Source organism: Carcharhinus amblyrhynchos, chromosome 15 (genome assembly GCF_965287045.1).
Source record: "Carcharhinus amblyrhynchos chromosome 15, sCarAmb.v2.hapA, whole genome shotgun sequence".
Taxonomy (NCBI): Eukaryota; Metazoa; Chordata; class Chondrichthyes; order Carcharhiniformes; family Carcharhinidae; genus Carcharhinus; species Carcharhinus amblyrhynchos.
The window spans coordinates 47792974-47817724 of record NC_137338.1 but is presented as its reverse complement, the minus strand read 5'-3'; the positions used below and the strand labels follow the sequence as shown (position 1 = coordinate 47817724).

The following is a 24751-nucleotide window of genomic DNA, read 5'->3' as shown; positions in this document are numbered from 1 at the left end:
GATCTACCAGCATAGAAATCATTTATTTGATTACTTTCAACAGATATTATGCAGGTACACTGCGATATCTGTCTACAACTTCTGTTCTAATATTATAAACATTTTTAACTCATTTTGAGTATAATGTGAAATCCAGAGGACTACAATTCAGAAAAGTCACATTCAAAGAAGCTGCTCAAAATAAAGCAATGATTTGGTTAATAGACCATATAAGCAGTATCCCAATGCTGATCAAACTACGACTCACTTACTTAGGATACAAACAATGAAAAAGGTACTCACTTGTTTGAAGGTAGCAGTTCTCTTCTTGCTGTGTTGTATTCACTATGACATAAGCAAATGGAAATTATCGATTGCTTGACTAAATATGCAGAATAGTCAAATCTTAAATTATTAAAAGAAAGGTTTTTCCCATGTTTAATCATGGCATTATAATGTATTAGTTGTGGTACAGACTCAGCAATCCAGAAACTATTTATTGAAATCCCATCATAGCAACTTATGAAACAGAATTCAGTAAATTATGAGGGGCATGGGCAGAGTGGATAAGGAGCAGTGGATAAGAAGGTAAAGTTTACTCATACTCAATAATGAGTAAAACTGCTCCTTAATTGCTATAAACTAACTAACCCTTAGTTGAAGGGTTAGTCATAAGGAGAGACAGTTTCAAGGTGAGGGGCAGGAGGGGAAAGTGTGAGAAAAACCTTTTTACCCATTGGGTGGTGAGAGTCTGGAATGCACCTAGGACGATGGTAGAGGCGAGTTGTCTCACATTCTTTAAGTAGGCACAGTAAGAAGTCTCATAACACCCGGTTAAAGTCCAACAGGTTTAGTTGGTAGCACAAGTTTTCAAAGCGCTGCTCCTTCATCACGTACCTGATGAAACAGCGACACTCCAAAAGCTCGTGCTACCAAATAAACCTGTTGGACTTTAACCTGACATTCAGTCTTATTACTGTGCCCACCCCAATCCAACGCTGGCATCTCCACACCATAGCATCCTTTAAGTAGTACCTGGATGAGCACTTGTCACAACATTCAAGGTATGGGCAAGTGATGGCAAATGGGATTAGGTGGGAAGTCAGCAGTTTCTGTACTGATGCACACTCGGTGGGCATCTTCCGCACTGTACGATTCTATGAAATTTGATAAGTCTGACATCAGCAAAAAATATTGCAAATGATTGCTGTTTAAAAAAGAACTGGCAGTGTTTAATCAAATATTGCAAATGATTACTGTTTAAAAAAGAACTGGCAGTGTTTAACTCAAAAACTGAGTTGTAATTTTTTTACAAAACCAAATATTTTACATGTATAGATATAATAGCAATTAGTATTCTATACGATTATTGACATCCAGAACAAACCAATTTGCCTACAATTTAAGATTCGGATTCCAAAAGAGGTTTGGGAAAAAATAAATATATTTTGATTCATCTAAAAGTCTTTAATGAATTAAAACTTTAAAAGCATTGCAGTAAAAGAATGTTTTATTTTAGTCCAATGCAAAAAATGTCTGACATTTGACATTTATACCAGGTACTTACTTATATCCTCATCCTCCTGGCTGGGATCATTAACAGTCATGTAAACCATCTTTTCACGTGATATTCTGCCTACATTGCCCTGATCCAGTAATCCAACTGCATGATCATTATCAGGTTCACTTTCACCAATATCCACAGTTCCACCTTAAATTTCAGAAATCAAAACTTTAGTGTTCCAGCATTAAAAATGCCCTCACAATCAAGATTTTCTACTATTTTCCCCACATTCATCATATTTTCTCATTTTGTAAAGAAACATTCATTTCCTATTTTCACAAATAGGTTTCTCAACTCAGTGAGTGTGATTGCTCAATTACACAACACAAGATTACAGATTGTAAGAACCTGAGAATGTGGAAATTTTGGACAAAAGGACTTTCACCATTTGACCACTGCAGGTATCTGAAGGATAAGAACATAAGAAATAGGAGCAGGAGTAGGCCATCTAGCCCCTCAAGCCTGCCCTGCCATTCAATAAGATCGTGGCTGATCTGAAGTGGATCAGTTCCACTTTCCCACTTTCTCCACATAACCCTTAATTCCCTTGTCTATCAAAAACCTATCTACCCGTGACTTAAATATATTTAGCGAAGTAGCCTCCACCACTTCAACGGGCAAAGAATTCCAGAGATTCACCATCCTTTGAGTGAAGAAGTTCCTCCTCAACTCTGATCAAAACTGACCCCCCCTTATCTTGAGGCTGTGCCCTCTAGTCCTGCTATCCTTTCTAAGCAAGAAGAATCTCTCTACCTCTACCCTATCCACCCCTTTCATTATCTTATACGTCTCTATAAGATCCCCCCTCATCCTTCTAAACTCCAACGAGTACAGACCCAGTCTACTTAGTCTCTCTTCATAGTCCAACCCCCTCATCTCCGGTATCAGCCTAGTGAACCTCCTCTGCACTCCCTCCAAGGCCAATATATCCTTGCGTGAGTGCGGTGACCAAAACTGCACACAGTACTCCAGCTGCAGTCTCACCAGTACCCTGCACAGTTGCAGAAAGACCTCCCTACTTTTATATTCTATCCCCCACACTATAAAGGCCACTTTATAAACACTGATTTCTCAATAATTAAGAAAACCCCTGCAAGCGAACAACTGAAATAAGCACGACAAAAAGACAATTAGGCTAGGCCAAAAGCTGTGACCTCAATTTTCAAACTTTTAATATTTGCAGACACGTTCCTTTTTCATTGTCTCGTCAGCAAGCTTGAATTTTCGATACATAACATTCAAATAGAAACAAGAGTTGGAAATTTTGTAGACTTGTAACAATCCAAATTCCACACAAAGCTACCACTATATGCAAGAACGTGAAAAAGTACCAAAAGACATATAAACTGGACTCCCTTTCAACAATTGTTATTTCTTAGTTACACGCACAATAAAAAAACCAACACCATTGTAAAAAAGTCAAGAAATTAGCTTGCCTAACAATTTTGACAGAAGTAACCTAGTTCAATCACAAATCACGGTTGTAGCTCTTCCACTATCCATCCCAAAATTACGCTATTAGTTTTTAGTAAACAATAAAAAACTAAAACAGCAATATTGCACCTGATTACTCACCCAAATCATCATCTCCATCATCTGCTTTGAAAATGTAAACTTTAATGACTTCAGAACAAGCACCATCAGCTTTTAAATGATCACCTTGTGATGACAGGCCACTTTCAATTTTCAGTTCATTACTTCCTTCATGTCCAATCTTTCCTCCATCATCATCCACTTTTAAAAAAAGTATACAATTTACTATTAATTGTATTAGATACATAGTTAGAAACACACTTTGATAACATGAAACAAAACTGACGTGCTTCTTGCACACCATGTAGCTTTGTAGCAAAATAACCTTTTGAAGAGTGAAAGAGGGATTGCCTCCAATAAAATTTGTATATTAAAGCTTTGAAAGAGAGAGCAAGATTCTGTGAAAATAAAAAACAGATCAACCTTCTCGAGAAGAGCCAGCACACTCTATATGCCTACTGATGAAGAATGCTAATTCTAAAGTAAATGAATAAAACGACATAGAAATAAACAATTTAAGTAAATGAAATAATGCACTTTGATAGTAATAAAGTATGGAGGATCATCTTATAAGATTAAACTTTAGAACTGCTTTGAAGCAGGGATCAAATAGCCGCTGACACTCAGGGCAGGATTTTACGACCTCGCTCACCCCAAACCGTAAAATCCCACTCAAGGTCAACGGACCTTTTCACTGCCCACCCCTCACCCACTCCGATTCCTGTGGCGGGCAGGATGGTAAAATTCCGAGGTCAATGTCTAGCTCAGACATAATGACACTGAGTGAGTGAGGTAGTCCATAATAATGGTATCTCTGGAATCATGTTTTCAGAGGTCGCGAACTTTGGAAATGATATCAGAAAAATAATATATGAGGATCCATTAAAATCATTTAAACAGCTCTTAGTATAGCTCAAAATCTGATTGAACTGATTCTTTTTCTGCTATATGATGTTATTCAAATAGGTTTTCATAATGTCCATATAATTGCTGTGCACACCATGACACAGACCAGGAACATCCAAAGTTCAACCACTACAATATCTTTAAGAATTACAGCCATACACAGCATTAGATTTACCTCTGTATTGCTGAACGAGAAAAAAGGCAAGAAAAATAGCCCAGTGCTCTTGCTCCAATTCACTAGTTTACTGCTAAAATAATTTAAACTGTTCAGAAATGTTACTTGCTCAAATTATCGAAATATAGTTATTCAGCGTGAATAATACAGAAAAGTGGCTAATTTAGTACTGGAAATGAATTACGAGTTGGACTGAACACTGTCACAGCAGTACAACCAAGAAAGGTAAAACAGTCAGAACTTGGATAGGCCTTGTGAAAGATAGAACTTGCCATGTATGGAGAAATTAATAAGAAGAAACGGCAACCATGTAAATGGCTCAATTCTTGTGACAAAGTCTCAGTTCTTCACAATAGATGATAGAGGACAGAGTCAGAGGGGTGGGGCTAGGAGATTTGAGGAAAAACTAGCACAGGAAAATAACAACTGATTATCTTATCCTCAAAATGGTCTAGAGTAGGTGGATCATGCCATATCAACATAGTCAAATCATATTTTATAGTGGATGACAAGAGCAATCAAGTATTCAAATCTATCGCACTGAGTTTAGGGTTTGAAAACACAATGACTTAGTAAGTAAGGAGTCCTTTAATTACAAATTAAGCCTCACCAGAATGAATTCAATGTATACTCCCCTCTCTGCATTTCAGTCACAAATTGTGAAGTGCCTCAGCCTGAATAACTTCAACGCAATGTATATAATGACACACTGAACAATTCATTCAGCTAGTTCCAAGGGCCAAAAAACATTTCATTAATGTTTCATTTTCCGTGTGCCAAAGGCCTACCTCTCTCGTCACTTACAGGAAATCATTAAATAATCCTCACTGGTGTCTTTATTTCCTACTGGAGCCTCAATGGTGACAGGAACGGTCTCTTGACTCTGAACGTGTAAACTACGTGTGTCTATTTCTGTCTCTGTGGCAGGATCTGCCACTAGGACCTCTTCTACATCAGACGACAAAGTGTCCGTGACTATTTCAGCTTCTGTGACAGCAACATGCTCAACAGTAGCCATATCAGAAATGTCCTCACTTGTTAGGACATGTTCTGCTACACACATGGCCTCCGAGGTAATGTCAGAAGCCAAAACATCTTCAGGGACTGTGCCCAAGGTTTCCTCAGTGGCAACATCTGTATCCAGTACTTGTTCAGGAACAATGATGGTTTCTGGTTCCTCAATAATATCTGGACAATGAACATCTTCAGAAACAATATCTTCAGCAACAACATCTTCAATGACATCCTGTATTACGACAGAGTCGGTTTCATCAGATACAAAGTGAGATCCAGAATTAATAGTGGAATCAACAAAGATAGTTTCTTGAACTTCTACAAGAATATGGTGTTCATCGATGTGTTGAGAAGTCGCTTCCTGAACTAGAAAACAAAAAAGAAAAACTTAACGTAAACAATATTGTATAAACATTCAGAGATATTCAGTTTTATTTAGTTAAACTTTCAACATTTACAGGGATTATTCTGTACTCATTAGATTTAATAGCTAATCAGTGTATATAGCACAATCTTATCAATAACTTGTGGTTATGATTGATTTTCTTCATAGAAGCATTTTTTGACTGAGAATATATTTATTCCTCTCTAGCATATAATCTATACTGATCTATTAAGTACCCTTCAAACTACTTGTTTCCACTTTTACATGATAAAAATGGTCAAGGAAGAATCCTTGGGAGAAGCATTGAGAAATTCATAAATTCTGTCTATTGCACATCCCTTTGTACTTTTCTTCCTACATTGCTTCAAATCAAAGACTTGAACCCACAATTCCTGTATCAAAAAAGAGGATCCAAATCTTTTAATCAAACCCTGATAGCAGCTTGCAAGATCCAATTTTTGATATTGTTGGATCACAAGAATTCATACACCAGTGCCAGAGAGCTTTGCAAAGGCCCATGGACTCTCAGCTGTAAATGCCATTTTTCTAAGGAGTAAAGTATGCTGCAGTCATATAGAAACACAGAAAATTCAAGCAAGAATAGACTATTTGGTCCTTCGAGCCTCCTCCACCATTCAACATGCTCATGGCTGATCCTCTATCTTAATGCCATACTCTAATGCTCTCCCCAACCCCACAACACCTTTTAAATCAAGAAATCATATCTATTTCCTTTTTAAATATATTCTGTGATTTGACCTCCATACTTCTTTTGCAGTAGAGAGTTCCACAGATTCACCACTGTCTTGAGTGAAGAAATTTCTCCTCATCTTTGTCCTAAGTGGCCTATCCCATATCCTGAGACCTTCACACCTTCTTCAGGCACCCCTTCAGGCAGACAAAATAACATCCCTGCATTCAATTTGTCCAGTCCTATAAGAATCTGCTATGTTTCAATAACAGCCCCTCTCAATCTTCTAAATTCCAGTGAATACAGGCCCAATCGACCTAATCTTTCCTCATATGACAATCCTGTCATCCAGGAATCAGTCCGGACACCAAAATTGCACAGAATACTCATGGTGTGGTCTCATCATGGCCCTGCACAACTGCACCAAAACATCCTTGCCCCTTTAATCAAGGTGTCTTGCAATGAAGGCCAACATACTATTTGCCTTTCTAACTGCTTGCTGTACCTGCATGCTTGTTTTCAGTGATGGCTGTATGAGGACACCCATGTCCCTTTGTATATCAACATTTCCCAACCTATTACCATTTAATTAAGTCTCTAACATCCTATCTCTCTGTCCGAAGTGGATAACTTCACATTTATCCATGTTATATTGCCACATATTTTCCCACTGACTCAATTTGTCTAAATCACCTTGATGCCTCTTAACATCCTCCTCATCATTCGCCTTCCTACCAAGTTTTGTGTCATTAGCAAATATGAAAACATTGCTTTTTGTTCTTGCATCCAAATCGCTGATCCAAATCCAAATTAAAATCATTTATTATGAATAACTGGGGTCCAAGCACTGATCCCTGTGGGATCCCATGGGTCACTGCCTGCTCCTTCAAAAAAGACCATTTATTCCTACTCAATTTCCTGTCTGCTAGCCAATTCTCAATCCATGCCAATATATTACTTTCAATCCTACGTGCTTTAATTTTGCACATCAACGTTTAATTGCTAAATAGTGGGGTTATATTTGCCATCCTTCAATCTGTTAGGATTGTTCCAGAATCTATAGAACTTTTGAACATGATAACTAACGCGTCCATTATTTCCATGGCCACTTCCTTTAGTCCCTGTTATAAGTTCTATGAACTGTAAATCTTGTGATCTGAAAACCAATACATAAAAATAAGCAAAGTTCTATTGGTACAGTAACCATGAGGCAAGACATTTGAAGTAAATTTTGAACTTTTACTGTTTCTAAAAGAAAGAAAAAAAGTAACAGGGTTGGAGGGGGGTGGTGATTGGTAGGGAACAAAATCCAAAAAATCTAGATGGCTTAAGGAACCAGCAGTGGTAATGAGGAAAATGGAATCCAAAACAGACTAGAGAAGTGGCATAGTTGTGAGGACTATGATTTGTAGGAGTGTAGGAAATTGCAGAGTTGAGAAGGCAGAGAACACAGATAGATTTACGCATAAGGATGATAACCACTGAGGATCTGAAAACCAACGCAAGTGAGACAAACGTGCATAAACATGTTTTTCAAACATGCTGATGATAACAACAAGCATCTGGATCTCATAACCCCAATCCATCAGGGGGAAAAAATATAAGTCTCCCACTGGGATACACTAGAACATAGGAAATTGAGGAGGAAATTCTTGACCAGAGTGTTGGAATTAGAGACAACAGTGCTTTTCATTCTGCTGGTGTGTTAGGCTGTATTACATGGTGATTTCTGGCAATAGGAGCAAATTGGTGGAGATGTCAAACTGAATTTCCTCAGTTTGGTTATGAAGCAAACAGATGTTGTGCTATCCGTCCACTAGTCTTCAAATTAGTGACATACAGGGATAATAACTGGGAAACAGTTAATAGTCACTTATTATGCCAATGTGATATCATTTTCTCAAAATATTGGCTTCTCTTAACTTCATTTTAGTTCTCCCATAAAGGTATCAGGAAAAACATGCCTTAGAAGGAGAAGGGAAAAGTTTGTATTCTGGACTCAATTCCACTATTTCAAGTACAAATAGAGGCAAAACTCAGACTCTTCATTAGGTGTACTGAACTAATCTAGAGCTATGGATATTAATTGCAGGGTCAATTTAGATTCAACAACTTGGGTCAAGATCCTAAAAAAAACAACTTAAATGTTTCTGTATTTACCATGGATTTCAGTTCCCTGAAAATGACAAACACTAACTTGACAAAAGTCTTCAAAAAAATACTTGGGATGCAATGTGAAGTTTGTATCAACCCAATAGATGAAGCTTCAGAAAAAGTTAAAACTGCAGTTGGATTTTGGACATCCTTGTGATGGCGCTCTTATCCATTTTCAACATAGGTAAAGAATTAAAGAAACAGCTAACTTCCCTGTTGTATACTATATATGTTTACTACTTTTGAGGAGAAAGGTAAACTAACTCAACTGCTCATCATATATCTTGTTTTTTTTTAAATGAGCAGCAACCAAAGAAAATACAGTAGAAGAGTCAGGTTTTGAATTGGAACTATGGACCGAGTTCCCGTCAGTTGAAATTGAAAGGTCACACGACACCAGGGTATAGTCCATCAAATTTATTTGAAATCTCAAGCTTTCAGAGCGCTGCTCCTTCATGAAGCGAACCTTCACCTGACGAAGGAGCAGCGCTCCAAAAGCTTGAGATTTCAAATAAACCTGCTGGATAATAATCTGGTGTCGTGTGACCTCTCATCTTGTCCACCACAGTCCAACAATGGCATCTCGACATCACAGTTGAAAGCAACTTCAGAGAACTGCTCACCAAAGATCTTGATCAACGTGTGGCTACAAGTTAAAAAAGGTCATTTTTCTCATTTGAATGTTTTTTTCTTATCTTTTTTATCTTACAGTAACATTGTTGTTCGTCACTTTCAGAACTTGCTGCTAGTCAAATCATGAGTATTCCACCTTTCTTTCTGCACACCCTTTGATAGGATTTGGAAGATTTATGAAGAAGAATTGAACAAAGTGTAATTTTATGATTTTGAGACATTCTCAACTGTAAAACTAAGACGTACAACTTTGCCCAAGAAGGATGAAGGATCAATGCCCCCATAGTTCATAACACGCAAGGTTGTGAATAGACCACAATTATAACAAAGGAATTGTCATTAGTTCTGATAAATACAATTTGAATATGGATAAAATTGTTTCAAGACCTGTGCATACATGGGAGAAATAGGGCAGTTAGCTGTGCCAAAAATGACCAAAGAAATCTTGCCACTGAAGACTGGCAATGATTAGTAGCCAACTGATTGCACTCAAAGGTGCTTCAACCTTTCAAATTCAGTAACAGGAAAGACAATATTAAATCAACTTCTGACACTGACGTTCTGTGTAAAGTTAATCTTAACGTATCAGATTATAAACAGCAATACAAGAGTTAACCTACCCCTAATGGCGCTCTGGTAAAATCAAACTTAATAAATCTCATTTCAGGACATGGTATATAATCTAAGTTGACATTCCTGAAGGAGCATGCAATGTCAACGGTGCCATATTTCACATGACATATTATATTATGGACCCATGTTCTTGCTCAGGTGGATGCCTAAAACACCATGCCAGTGAGCAGATGGGAGTAACAGTAGCACAGCAATGGGGAGGCAGTGATGCAGTGGCAATCACTGGACTAGTAATCCAGAAGCTAGATTCAAACTCCACCCTGGCTGATGGAATTTAAATTCAATCAATAAATCTGGAATTAAAAAACTGATCTAATAGTGACTATGAATCCATTGTTAATTGTTGTAAACATCTGGTTCATTAATGTTCTTTAGAAAAGAAATCTGCCATGCTTACCTAGTGTGGCTTGCATGTGATTCCAGACCTATAGCAATGTGATAAACCCTTAAATGCCCTCTAAAATGACTTGGCAAGCCACCCAGTTGCATCAAATTGCTACAAAGTCTACAAAAAGGAATTAAACAGAAATATATTGTCTGTCATCAACCAAAGCACCAAAAAGGACAATGGCAAACCCAGTCCAATAGATCTTGCCAAGTCCTCCTTACTAACTGATGGGAGCTTGTGCCAAAACTGGGAGAATCGATCCACAGACTAGTTAAGCAATGGCCTGACACAGTCTCAGAATTGTACCTAACAGATAATGTATCAGACACTACCATCACCATCTCTGGTTAAGTCCTGTTCCCACCAGAGGCAGCACCACAGTGGTATATAGCCCGGGGAGGGGGGGGGGCCTGGGAATCCTCAACATTGACTCACCAGCAACTCTGAAACCCATGACATCTATCTCTTCGAAGGAAAGGTCAGCAGATGCATCCAAACACCAGCACCAGCTAGCTGCAACCTCTCTCCCAATCCTCTCCCCAGCAAATGCTCTCTCTCTCTACCTCCCCTCCCCACCAACCTTCTCTCAAGACCACACAGAATCCTTCACTTTCCCTGGATCCAAAATTCTGGAACTCCGTTCCTAACTCCACTGTGGGTCTACCTACACCACATGGACAACAGTGGTTCAAGGCAACAGGTCACCACCTTCGCTAGAGCAATTAGGGATGGGGAAATATGCTGGTATAGTTAGCAACACCTGCGAATAAATAAACAAAAAGCTAACTTTCATACCAGAGCTAAAATAAATTAATTGACCATTCATTCACTTTATTCCAGTTTATGGGGCTTTATTGATGATTGGTGGAGGTTCTTGAAATGAAAAGTAACCTTTCAATTCTTTGGAATAATCACGAGAATTACATTAGAAAGACCAAAAGGAACTGCCTCAAACCATTTTAAATTATATTTTAATAATCTCTATTCCAATTTATCAAATTAGAACTTGTGGATTCAAAATATTCCAGCGTATTAAACAAATACCACAGTATTCATAATACAAACCTGTGTTTGGATTACCTGTGTTATCAAAAATCACCTTGGGCTCCTGTTGCTGTAGTTCAAGTCTTCCTACATCTTCATCCATGGTCTGTAAATTTCATCAGTCACTGCTAAATCTGTTAAATGAACCAAGAGGCTTCAAGGTTACTCTCAATGCTTGTGCTGCTGTACAAATATTATTTGTTCTTCACATCCTGTTTTTGCATATGTTGATAAACCTTGGAAGATCAAAGCCAAAGTTAAGGTAAATTTGACAATTTTGTCTTTGACCACCTACCATACATCATTCATAATTTGAACCATGCAATCCAAAGCAATAATATTTCCAGTTTAATGTGAACTTGTATGAAAGTTACTAAACAAAAATGACATATACGGTTCTTACTGGGTTATTTATATACCATACTTTTTACATCATTGAGCATTACTGCGTATAAAACATTGAACAGATTTTTCAGATTCCACTCTATCCAATTATTGGCAGATTCCAATAATTAAGGCGATAGATAGATTTTTGGGCATAGTATTTAATGGCTAACTAGAGTGACTGAATTCAGCAGCTCATTCTACCAATCCATAAAAACCCTATTCACTTAATAAGGCTTATACTGAACTTGGAATTCAAGGGATTCAAATATTTTTTGAAGATTAATATCAGAACCGTTAAAAGAACTATAAGCTTTAAATGGAATAAAACTGGCTGTTCACATTTATAAATCATATGGACAAATCACTCAATCTCAATTCTGTTTTAAGGAGAAAACAAGTAATGTTTACTTATTGCCTCAGAGGAGAAAACTAAATTAATGGAATCAGCATTATACCCAAATGTTTTCAACCTCGCATAAGATCCCATTTTACAACATCATTGAAGAGGTTTCTGGAAGCAGGTTGCTTGACCTCTGTAGCAAATGAAACAAGAAATACATTAAAAGAACTAAAATTCTTCCAATTACATAGTGCATAAGTACATTATGTGGTTTTCTGTTCAGCCAGAAGGACCAGAGAAACCCCAGATTTAATTCCAATCTTAGTTCTGGGACCCAAAAAATGGGTGGGAGAAAGGGAAAATTAGTTATATTTAACTTCAGCTTTCTTGGGAGAAGAGATTTTTGTTTAAATACAACCAAGCTAATTAAGCTGAACACGGTGCACAAGCGAATAACTCGAGCACAAGTATGATGCTTCTCATTAGTTCCAATGCTGTTGCAATATCGGCCAAGGCTTACAGATGAAAAACAGAGACTTGGCTGGTGTACTGACAGTTACTGTCCACATGTAAGTACCCTAACATGTCTCACTGTTTTCAGGAGGGCATAGGACTAAAGAAAAAAGTCAGAAAATAAACAAAATTAGATAATGCACCATTTCACAAATGGACTTACGACTCAATCCACTATCTGTCAATATATCTAACTTCTGAAATATTTCATTGTACTCATGCAGGGCTACTCAGACCCACATCCAAGGCCCAATATTACCTTAAACAATAAATGTTGGTAGTTTATCAATCTCCAATTCAACATCAATTCGACATCATTTCTGAAAGAAATGGCAGAGGTGATAGTGGATGCCTTGGTGATTATTTTCCAAACATCGCTGGATTCAGGGGAAGTGGCGGAAGATTGGAAAACGGCTAATGTTACACCGCTGTTTAAGAAGGGTGGCAGGCAAAAGGCAGGGAATTATAGGCCGGTTAGTTTAACGTCTGTTGTAGGTAAAATGTTAGAATCCGTGATCAAGGAGAAAATAGCAAGGCATCTTGAGGAGAATTGTTTGATAGAGCAGACGCAGCACGGTTTCGTTAAGGGGAAGTCGTGTCTGACGAATTTATTGGAGTTCTATGAGGATGTGTCTAGGGCGGTGGATAGAGGAGAGCCGGTGGATGTGGTGTTTCTTGATTTTCAGAAGGCGTTTGATAAGGTGCCGCACAAGAGGTTATTACAGAAGGTCAGGGGGCATGGAGCTGGGGGTAGGGTGTTAGCGTGGATAGGGGATTGGCTGTCAAATAGGAGGCAGAGAGTGGGAGTCAATGGGTGCTATTCCGATTGGCGGTTGGTGACTAGTGGAATGCACCAGGGGTAGGTGCTGGGGCCTCAGCTATTTACCATTTGTATAGATGATCTGGAGGAGGGAACCGAGTGTATGGTGTCGAAATTTGCTGATGACACCAAGACTGGTGGAACGGCAAATTGTGCGGAGGGTGCGGAAAGTCTGCAGAAGGATCTAGATAGGCTGGGCGAATGGGCCAGGAACTGGCAAATGGAATTTAATGTTGGCAAGTGTGAAGTTGTCCACTTTGGTAGGAATAATGGTAGGAAGGACTATTACTTACATGGCAAAAAACTGCAGCACGCGACAGTGCAGAGGGACCTCAGGGTCCTTGTGTGTGAGTCACAAAAACCCAGCCTGCAGGTGCAGCAGGTGGTCAGGAAGGCGGATGGGATGCTGGCCTTCATAGCGAGGGGGATTGAATATAAAAGCAGGGAGGTCTTGCTGCAACTGTACAGGGCACTGGTGAGGCCGCAGCTGGAGTACTGTGTGCAGTTTTGGTCGCCGCACTTACGCAAGGATATTTCGGCCTTGGAGGGAGTGCAGAGGAGGTTTACTAGGCTGATACCGGAGTTGAGGGGGTTGAACTATGAGGAGAGACTGAATAAACTAGGATTGTACTCGTTAGAGTTCAGAAGAATGAGGGGAGATCTCATTGAGACATGTAAGATGATGAATGGGATGGATAGGATAGAGGTGGAGAGGCTCTTCCTGCTCAGAAAGGACAGTAGGACTAGAGGGCACAGCCTCAAGATAAAGGGGGAACGGAGTTGAGGAGGAACTTCTTCACTCAAAGGGTGGTGAATCCCTGGAATTCTCTGCCCGTTGAAGTGGTGGAGGCTGCCTCGCTAAATATATTTAAGATGCGGGTTGATAGGTTTTTGATAGGCAAGGGGATTAAGGGTTATGGGGAGATGGCGGGAAGGTGGAACTGAGCCATGACAGATCAGCCATGATCTTATTGAATGGCGGGGCAGGCTCGAAGGGCTAGATGGCCTACTCCTGCTCCTATTTCTTATGTTATCAATACGCATTCATAAATTACCGTTTCCCTTAAAGTATCACTTTTTATTAGCTGATTATGCCCAAAAATAACAAATATGTATTCATTAAAAGCCTCTTTTTGAGATTCAAACACAAAATAAATAGTCAATGATGTGTAAAAGACCTGGGAAACCAAAACGCAAGGACATTGCTTAGAAAAAAAATTTGAAGACATGATTAATTATCCAGGGTAAAGTTTCACAACACTTACAAGCACAAATATATATGGGAAAAGATGTAATTGAAATATTTAAAATTTAAAAGAGCCAGTCTTCTGAGTAAAACTAACACCTTCAAGTTTAAAATCAAATGCTGTGCCAAAATATTTCTCAACTTCCTGGACCTTTTTCAAACATTCACTGCTTTAACACTGAGGTTAAATAAAGGATTTATATTTTCCCATCCAGTCTCTAATTGATAGGTATTGATTGCTGTCCCAAAAATGTTATGATCCTGATTTTAAAAGATAAAATTAACTATTACTTTATACATTTGAAGTCTTAGCCTAAACTAACCCTTCAAATCAAAAATCTTTAATCTAAAACCATACCAGATTATCTTTCAAAATACACTTGCAAGCATTTTTGAGGTTGGAGATAGAAGTGATTTGTTTAGATACACATCCCATGTACTTTAATTACTTACCATTAAAAACAATTTTTCAGTGTACATAGAAATAAATCACCGATCGCAGCATGCTTATCCAGGTGCAGTTAAAAAAAAAGGAATCACCTATTAGAAGAATGAAATAAAGTCCAATTCAATTTCACCATATATTTCCTTCCTTGGAATCTATGTATTTAATGATACATATAATCAACATTTTCAGTTTGAGGACTAAGAAATGGATATTCTTCACGATATTTCAAAATAAGTTGTTTCAATGAACTTGGGACCAGATAATGATTACTTTCTCGTTGAAATAGAACTGAAGAGACATTATACATCCCTTCCATTGTTTCGTACATTAGAACAGTGATTACACTTTAAAAAATACTTCAATGGCTCTAAGGTATTCTGAGATTGTGAAAAGCACAATATAAATGCAAGCCTTTACATCTTTCTTTGACAGTTACTGTCAAAATCTTCTGACAGTATCTACATAGGCCAAGAGAAAAAAGTCTATAGCTGGCCAGATACCTAATAATGGAGAATGTTTCAACAAGATTTAAAAGATTGCACAAATACCAACAACCAATCAAATACTGCATGGGCTAATAATCACCCAAAATTAAAATTCAACGTTAAAGAAATTAACCAGTAAGTGGACCATTGTGGCTGAGTGGCCAATGGCCTGAGCAACTGGACAATCGAAATTAAACAGCAGTCAATGGTCCCTGAACAGGCCAAGTTTAAAACAAAATCATAGGTCAGTGGCGAGCAAAGACTAGAACCAGACGTCATCAGTCTTGACCAAATAAAGACAGTATTCCCAAGCTCTCTGGCATCTTAGATTCTTGTCATTATCTTCTATGGAAATAGGCTGTGTGCACTCCATACACCTGAGAATAGACATCTAAGGAGTCCTGACATTCTCCATATATGGAATTGGTGAGGCCACCCAGTGACCTCATTAGTTGAGAGCAAGAAAATCTTCCAAAAGGGCACAAAGGAGGGGATTAGAGAAGATACTTGGCCACCACCCCAGCAAAAACTCAACATCACCACTGGCCCGCCCCCCCCCCCCCCCCCCAGCCTCAACAAGGGCTAAGCAGAGACCGAGTAATAAGGGAAGACGGCCTACAAGATCAACCTTCGCAAAGAAGATCCTCGAGCGATGGCAGAGCTCAGTGAACTGGACTGAGAAGATTGGGAAATCATGTTGCAGCTGCCTGGTTAGATTGCATTTGGAATATTGCATGCAGTTCTGGTCACCACACTATCAGAAAAATGTAGGAGCTTTGGGGAGTACAAAGAAGGTTCACCAGGATGTTACCTGGTCTCGAGGGTATTGGCTATGAGGAGACTGAATAAACCAGGATTGTTTTCACTGGAAAGATGGAGGCCAAGGGGAGATGTGATAGTGGTCTACAAAACTATGGGAAGCATAGATGGGGTGTATAGTCAGAGGCTTTTGCCTGAGATGGAAGTGTCAATTGCAAGGGGGTACAGTTCAAAATCAGAGGGGGAATGTTTAAAGGAGATATGCGGGGAATGTTTTTCATGCAGAGTGGTGGGTACCTGAAATGCGCTGCCAGAGGAGTGGTGGAAGCAGTCACATTAGCAACATTTAAGAGGCGTCTGGATGGATACATGAATTGAGACGGAATAGAGGGATATGGACTGAGTAACGGTAAAAGGCATTATAATCAGCATGGGTTTGGAGCAGTGAGGGCTGAAGGGCCTGTTTGAAAAGTTTTACAACACATATTGCTGAAAATTGTCTTTTTTACATCTTTTCTCATTAATTTTCAGGTGCAAATTGGATGGATTTGAAAAAGATACTTGGGGTAACAGAGGAAAGTTGAATGCAATTCACATTCGAAGGGATGAAGACAATTATATACCATAGAGAGAAGCAACACTTCTAAAGCTTTTGCAGTGCCTCAAAAAGCATGTCAAACCACTAGCATATACTTTCAGTGCTGAAGGGGCAGGGGACCAAGACAGACAAAAGCTGTTATGTCATTTACTCATTAAAAACGGTTATTCCAACCATTATTTCGAAATGTAGTGAAAGGATTAGATGATGTTGTGGTAAACCTCAGAAGTAACAAGACCCTATTAGTGATTTTAACAGATTCATAACAGTTTAAAAGCATCAATATAAAACTTTATTAATTACAAATCTAACTATAAACTGATAATGAATGTAGATGCCAAGGAGGGTGAAATGTTCAGTGTTATGAATTGCCCTTAAGAGTTTATTGGAAACAAAAATATTGTGAACACTTGCATGTCAGCAGTGTGTGCAAAAACACAAGTTAACATTTAGGATATAGACTCTTGACCGTGCTATTCATCTAATATTTTCCAACTCTGTTGAAATATCAACCTGTTAGTTTTCCCCATAGATGCTGTCTGACCTGATGAGTCTTTCACACCATGTTTCCAGCATCTGAAATGTTTAGCTCTTTATTCAAAATTGAATTGTGGCTTATTAACATTTTCATTCTTTCACATGATGTGCGAAATTCGATATGTCCACTACAACTCTCCAATTTTTATCGATGCACCATAGAAAGGATCTCTTCCAGGTGTATCACAGCTTTGTATGGCTCCTGTTCTGACCAAGACCTCAAGAAATTTTGAAGGATTGTCCAGTCCATCATGCAAACATCCACTGACTCCATCTACGCTTCCCACTGCCTCAGAAAAGCTGCCAGCATAACTGAGGACACCACACACCCTGGACATACTCTCTTCTATCTTCTTCCATTGGGAAAATATACAAAGTCTAAGATCACATACTAACTGACTCAAGAACAGCTTCTTATCTGCTGCATCAGACTTTTGGATGAAGCTACCATATATTAATTAAGCTGATCTTTCTCTACATCCTAGCTATGACTATAACACTATATTCTGTACCCCCTCCTTTCCTTTTCGCCCATGTACTCTATGATTGGTATGTTTTGTCTGCAGTGCACAAGCAAGAAACAATAATTTCACTGTATCTCAATATGTGTGACAATAACAAAGGAAATATAGGCCACAATGTGGACATTACTGGCTAGGCCAGAATTTATTGCCCATCCCTAATTTATGTAAAATTGCAAATTTATGAACTTGTAGGAAGTACAGATGGTGCTAGATAGCACTCTTGTTGCAGTTTCTTCAACAAAAAGATTCATCTTGTTAACAGTAATTACCACACTGAAAATTTCTTTATTACCAACAGAGGGCATGTACATTCTGATATGTAGTTATAGTAAACCTGAAATTCTTTATATAGTAGTGACAAAATGAAGCATTGATCAGGATCAAAAATAAGTGAGCAAATTTGCATCAGGTGTCTCGATTGTGACTCAAACTACCTTATAAACAAACAGTTTTAGGTTCAAAGCCTTTGTTTCTTTCCTGGACAGAAAAACCACCACAGCAAACATTTTTATCTAGTGGTAGAACTGAGATGCTAAATTTTTATAATCTCTTTGTTAGCAAAACACAGGGTCTCAAATGATAATAGAAACAAAGCTGCTGGCAAGGCACTCAGCAATTCTTCCTGTTAGCACATGGACAATCAAGGAATTTTTGAGGAAAAGGATTGAAATTCTCCAACTAATCACCCCCTTCAGATAACGGAATACATACATCCACTTTAATTCTGATACCCACTATGTAATGTTGACTCAATTTCAATAACAGCTTTACGTTAATGGAAATTTTAATTTGCCGGTGATTAATCCCCACTCCTACTGATTTATACATTACTCTCTCAAACACAGCAGGAGTGATTCTCCTAAAAAAATTCGAAGTGTCAAATTCACGTAAAAACTGGAGTAAATCCCACTTTTTTTTCAGCGGGAGTTTCAAAATGAATATCCCAAGCACTGTACACTGCAAAGTGCACTAGGATGAATCACTCCAAAAATCGGGGGGGGGGGGGGGGGGGCTATTCCCACCGAAGAGGCCAGCAGCATAGCGCTGAGTGGGCCACTGCTAATGCATCAATCTGTCAGCACATATACAGTGGCCTTTCTGCCAGCCAGCTCAATTGCTGACCCTCAGATTCCCCTACAGCCCAATCGCTAGTGATCTCTCCCCCTCCCCCACCCCACCCACATGTCTGGGCCAGCCTCAACCCCCCACAGCAGGCTGATCTACTCTCGCACAATGGCCAGTTCTGATTGCTGGCCTTTTTCCCTCTGTGGAAACCCTCCCACCGGCCCCACCTCCATTAGGCCTTGCCTCCTTGGCTCACAGCCCAGTGTCCAGTGCCAAGATGCCCCCTGGATATTAGCACTTTGCCCTTTGGGCACTACCAGAGGCCCAGGATGGCTCCACCAAGGTGGCTATGCCTAGGGGACACCCCCCCCTCCCCCAGCACCTGACCCTCTGAGGGGCTTCAAATGCCCCCCTCCCCACAACAAGGTCAGGCCGCCAGCTCCCCATAACATTAAACCCTTGGAGTGAAATGCTTCTGGCAGGGAAATCGCTACACATTAAATGTGCAAGGTAATATGAAGTGCGTACAACTGCTGTAATGCCTCAAGAAAACAAATATTCAAAAGACTACCTTATGACCAGCTCATTATTTGATAATCTGCATTTAATCATGTCTAAGTGAGAGCAACTATTATCCACTGAACAATACCCAGTAGAAGTATCACAAGTGCAAAATTCTGCACCATGCTCCTACTCTGATCTTCATTCGCGGTCTCCTGCAGTACTCTAATAAAACTAAATGTAAGTGCGAGAAGTAGCACCTCATCTTTTAATCAGACACGTCACCTCCTTCTCAACTCAATGAATTTTACAATTTTAGATTATAACCTTTGTTTTTGACAGCAATTGCTCATAATTCTATCACTCAGAACTCCATTAGACACTTTATTTGTCCCATTACCACCCCACTTTCTCTTGAACCATCAACCCTTTCCTAATTTAGTCACTCATGTTCAACGCCATGACCACAATTTTCCTGCATTTATACTTGCTTAAAGTCTACTGCAACCCTTATTTCTTTCCCAGTTCTGATGGAAGGTCATTGGCCTAAAACATTAACCTAGCTTCCCTCTTCATAGATGCCACCAGGCCTGCAAGATATTGCCAACATTTTATTTTATTCCAATAAATATTTAAGTGCCTTTGGAACAGCCAAGAACATTACATTGGACAGTTTCATTAGAAGTCTGAAACACACTATTTCTTCCCCCCATAATGAGATTGTAGTAATTTCATAAAATGCTAATTGTGGGGAAAAAGAAAGTAGTGAACAGCAGACAATGAAATAAAATACTCTGTACAAATCGTGCATTAGAGATTGCATTTTCTGTGCTTTTAAAAAGTACTTCCAATTGTTTTTCTTTCTAAACAAAGCTGATAAATTCAAGTTTATATGAATCGAAACATAGAAAATAGAAGCAGGAGTACGCCGTTTGGCCCTTCAAGCCTGCTCCACCATTTAATCAGTCTTCAAGTGGTGACAAAGGAAATTTGAAACTGCATCTCCCATTTACCTTATCATGGATTAAGTTTTTTAGGAAACTATACCATTTACATCAGGAACCAATGTGCTCATGTAGCTCCTGTTTGGTAGCATAAATAGTTTAACACACTTCCTGTCATTGAAATGACTTTTGGTACATCAAACTGTTTAGAAACAATTTCAAGTCTTCCAGGTTGTGTCAAGATACAAGATATTCAAATTCACAATAAATCAATTGAAACAAATATTCAGGCAAAGCCACAATCGATGCATTTCCAAGGGAGCAATCAATTCTAGCATTTCCATAAAATCAGGAGTATTAAAAGTAACTGATAATCATAGTAACGCAAGGTTCCCAGTTTATCCAGAATCTGAGAATTTTACACAGAGAACTTTGAGTCAACTCATCTATTGTATCTCTCTGAACGTCCTATCCACTTAGTCCCATATAGCTCTTTTTATTTAGACCTCAAAGACATTATACACCAAATTATTTAGAGTATTATATGACCAAGGAGGACTTTCGTAACTTAAGTCAACAAACACACTGAAAAAATAACAATGTCCTTCATTTATCTTTCACATTACTTGGAATTACATAAATCAATTTAGATCTGCCATAGATAATTTTCCTATTAAATAAAACTACCATGTCGATGTATGTTATCCAGAAATGGTTGCAAAAGCTGCTTGTGTCAGTAAATCTGTGATTAGAATACTTGAGTACACAACCAGTGAGGGAAAGATTGACTGTTCATCCTTCAGTTGATAATTCCAGATCCAAGACACCAAATGGGTAGATGGGAAATCATATCTGAGTGACTGAGAGTTCATGTCCATTGGTGTTAGTAGGGCACTGCAAACGGTAATCAACTTTTGCTTCCAGACATTGATTTTGAAAGGAAGCAGTAAAAGTAGGGTGCATGTGACAATCCACAGCACTTTTTAAACAATAAATAGCTCTCCTGCTTCTTTCATTCCTGCCAACCTGTTTACTCACTGCAGAGCTCAAGCATTTTTTTGCATAACTATAAATTGCTACAATGTAGAAGGCTTATGAGGAGCAAGGCTATCATATGATGGAATTTGCTATAAAAAGCAAAATATATTTTGTCATGGGTTTTCATATTTATCCTGATCTTGCTCACCCTTGTGCTCCCAATTCTGTTGCTGCCAATCTCGTCTTCCTATTGCTGGTGCTCTGCTTTGTTCTCTGTTCTGTACCAGCTGTCTTCTCTACATCCCAATAGACAATGTAAACTACAAATTTGTGTTTTTTCATTTGCAATTGCTACTGCTGCTAGATTTCAAAGTATAATTTTGTGCGGGCCATTTAATAATGCACTATGGAACCTGGGCAATCTTATCAAGCTCTTTTGCTGCAGAAATTGGCATTAAACTGATGTCGAATTTTGAGGATTCTTCAGCTCATCATAAAAAGCTTAGCAGGCTCGACATATTTATTAATTTCATACTCTGGTTCTTTATGTTTAAAAATACAGTTTTAAAACAAAATACATAAAAGTCACAAAGGATAAACTGAGAATGTAGAACTTGCACCATGATGTGTGTGCAAGAGGAATTTTCTTAACTGTTCAGAAATTTTGGAAAACCCATCTTTTCTTCGTTCTTGGACATATTTTCTTAGAAATAAAGTGTAATGCACTTTTGTGTCAACAATATAAATGAGAAAATGGGAGTATTGGCTAGTGCCTCAAGTTAGACATTGACTTTCCATCTCTGGAACCTGGACTTAATTTCAGCCACAAACTTATGAGAAAGAACAAAAAACACTGAGTAAGATCTCAGGTCCAGCTCTATACAAAAGGGGCTTGGTTGGTCCTAAAGGTGTGAAAGACATGATTCGCAAGGTAAAAGTTGTAAATTAGTGTTTGATGCTGATATTGGATACTTGCTTCCACAGGGAAAGTTCTAACACCTTGAACATTCTTGCTAGTAGTACAAAACTGGAGAGCCTTTTCGTTATTTTGTAAACTCGCAAATTGTCATTAAAATAAATCAAAACAAAATCCTTGAGGTTATTTGTAGATGGAGAATGAGCTGCCCCTCCCTCCAGAGAAAATTATTTCAGTTGGAAACAGTAAGAGCGAGTGTCACGCATTAGTGAAGTGAAATGTAGGACTTTTTTTTTTCCAAATTCAGAGAGCAGCATTCCCCCCTCAGAAATCTGAAACCAAGGTTTTCCTGAACGTTTCAAACCCACACACGAGCTGCTTTCACTTCTACCGGTCACTCGAATGACCTGCCAGCAAAGTACATTGGGTCGACTAAAGTATTGTCTCAAAAAAAATCTCAATTGACTGCACGGGGAGGGGAGGGGAAGAGCGGAGTTAATAGTCCAGAGAGAACACCGAGACGCATGATGAACAAATAAACCGATGCATACAATGCGGGGGGGGGGAGAGAAGAAAGAAAGCTGCCGCAGTGTCTGTCAGGCGATGACGACAATGAAGACGGGAGATGGCGGAGAGGACAAGAGTCACTGAATCTTTACAGCGCCTGAGGCCATTCGGCCCGTCCACTCTGTACCCAGACAGTCGAACGCACGCCGTCTCTCAGGAGGCGAACTGCATTGCCAGGAGGGAGCGGAAAAGAAAAAGGAAGGGAAAGAAACCAAAACAACGCAGGAGCGAAAATCGCGCGCAAAGCAACGTCTGCAGAATTTTAAATCCAGCCGCCGCAGCAAAGCGCGGGATTTTTTCTCCCGCTCCCCCCTTCCATTATTTTCCTTTGAAATGACCCCCGCTGCCGACCATTCGGGAGTTGTTCTCGCTCCTCTCCGAGTCGAGGGGAGGGAAAACAAAGGTGACACAGGAGCCGGTTGGAGGAGGAGTGGGGGGTGGTGGTGGTTGTTGGAAGAGACTCCATGCTGCCCCTCAGTGAGGGGAAAAAGAAAACCACTCACCGCCAAGATGGCGCCGGACGCCTTCCTCCAACCCTGCCCCCAACCGACATTTTGTCTCCGCCATCGGCCGCACAATGTGCCTCTGCGGCAGCTCCTTCTGGCCGACATTTCCTTTCATAAAAAAACAAAAGGAAAAATGCCCCCCCAACCATCACCACCTGTTCTCGGTTTTCTTTCTTTTCCCCCGAACGATTTTATTTTTAAAAAATTAACTCGAATAAATTTCCGCCGAGGCCTTCCTTAAAGCTCAGCAGGACTGGAAGGAGGGGGGGGGGAGTGGTGATAGAGAGAGAGACCCGCGTGGCCTATGTGCGGCCTCCTCGCGGCCTACCAACTGCCACCGTTGCTAACGGCCGCTCTCGAGCTGCCGCGCGAGCCGCCCCGCCGGGCAAGTGGCCCCGGAGAGAGGCGTCCCTGCGGTCGCGACGGCGCCCTTGCCCTTACCTGGTGAGTTAGGCTGGCCGCCGGTGGCCCAAATTTCGGGACGTTTCGGCTTCCCCTCGCTGGCTTGGCAGGCTCAAGCCTTTCCTGGCTGGGCCGAGCGCTGGAGGGTCGGGTCGGGCCTAGCCCTGCCAATCAGGCTTTGTTGTTTGATGGCTGCGGGGAGGAGGAGGAGGGGCTGACTCGACTCGACTCGACTCTGCTCCCCGCTCCCGCCGCCGCCGTAATACGTAACGTCAGAGCCTAACCCCTAGGAAAATGCGGAAGAAGCAAGTGTGGTCAGGCCAGAGCTAGAGAGAGGGGGGTGGGTGGAGAGAAGCAGCGAAAAAAAAAGCTGCAGATACTTCACATTGCCATCAGCGGTGACCGCTCAACCCGAGCCCCGGGACTCTGCCCGCGGCCGAATCCAGATAGGTCCTCCTACATTTTTATTATTTTCTCCCTTTTTTTGTGGTCGTCGGAATAATAAATTCAACGGCGAATTCGTGCGACTTTCTAGAAGCTAAAATCCCGTGTTATTAGTGAATCCACCCCCCGCGCACGGATCGGTTTGTCGACATCTTTTGTTGAGATAAAGGAGGTTGAAAGTGTGTGAGAAAGACCGACACTCTCAAACGAAGCAAGGGCAACAAGATTTTTTATTTGGGTGGGGGGGGGAGGTGGGGTGATCACGGTTAGTGAAGATGTTGGTCGAGGCTCTTGCTCGTTTTTGTATCTATTTTGTTTTGCCCCATCAACATTAACAAACCCGCGCCCGCCATTTTCCACTGCCCCGTCCACCATTTTAATTAACCCCAGCTTTGTCTCCACCTTTTTCGTGATACCCCACCGCTTCTGGATCACCTTTCTCAGTGCATGGGAGCTCATGCTTCAATTATTTTCGACGAGAGTCAGACGTAGGGACAATTTACTTGCCAATGTTTAACCTCCCTTCCTTTGTTGTCTCTCTTTCTCCCCCCCACCACGTTGAAATTTGAGGGTAGATGGAGGGCATATGCGGCTAGCCAGGAGTGTTTTAAGTTTAGAGGTAACAGAAGAAGCAGATCAACAGAGCCAGGGCAACTTTGTATATTAAACAAG

The 24751-nt window shown here is 40.0% G+C and overlaps 1 protein-coding gene across 4 annotated transcripts in view; it reads right to left on the bottom strand.

Moving 5' to 3' along the window:
• The window catches only part of LOC145353292 (zinc finger X-chromosomal protein-like), a 39105-nt gene extending 14821 nt beyond the window's left edge, over nucleotides 1-24284 (bottom strand). The window contains exons 1-7 of one of the 4 annotated variants that reach the window (XM_080203910.1): nucleotides 23675-24284; nucleotides 14859-14945; nucleotides 11136-11233; nucleotides 5193-5537; nucleotides 3119-3277; nucleotides 1547-1690; nucleotides 283-324 (exon numbers count right to left, since the gene is read on the bottom strand). In XM_080203910.1, coding sequence (XP_080060036.1) covers nucleotides 283-324; nucleotides 1547-1690; nucleotides 3119-3277; nucleotides 5193-5537; nucleotides 11136-11202 — 757 coding nt within the window. In that variant the 5' untranslated portion in view covers nucleotides 11203-11233; nucleotides 14859-14945; nucleotides 23675-24284. Of the gene's footprint in view, nucleotides 1-282; nucleotides 325-1546; nucleotides 1691-3118; nucleotides 3278-4961; nucleotides 5538-11135; nucleotides 11234-14858; nucleotides 14946-23674 lie in introns of all 4 variants that reach the window. The other 3 variants (XM_080203907.1, XM_080203908.1, XM_080203909.1) reach the window with 3 other exon arrangements.
• Nucleotides 24285-24751: the final 467 nt, after the last annotated feature.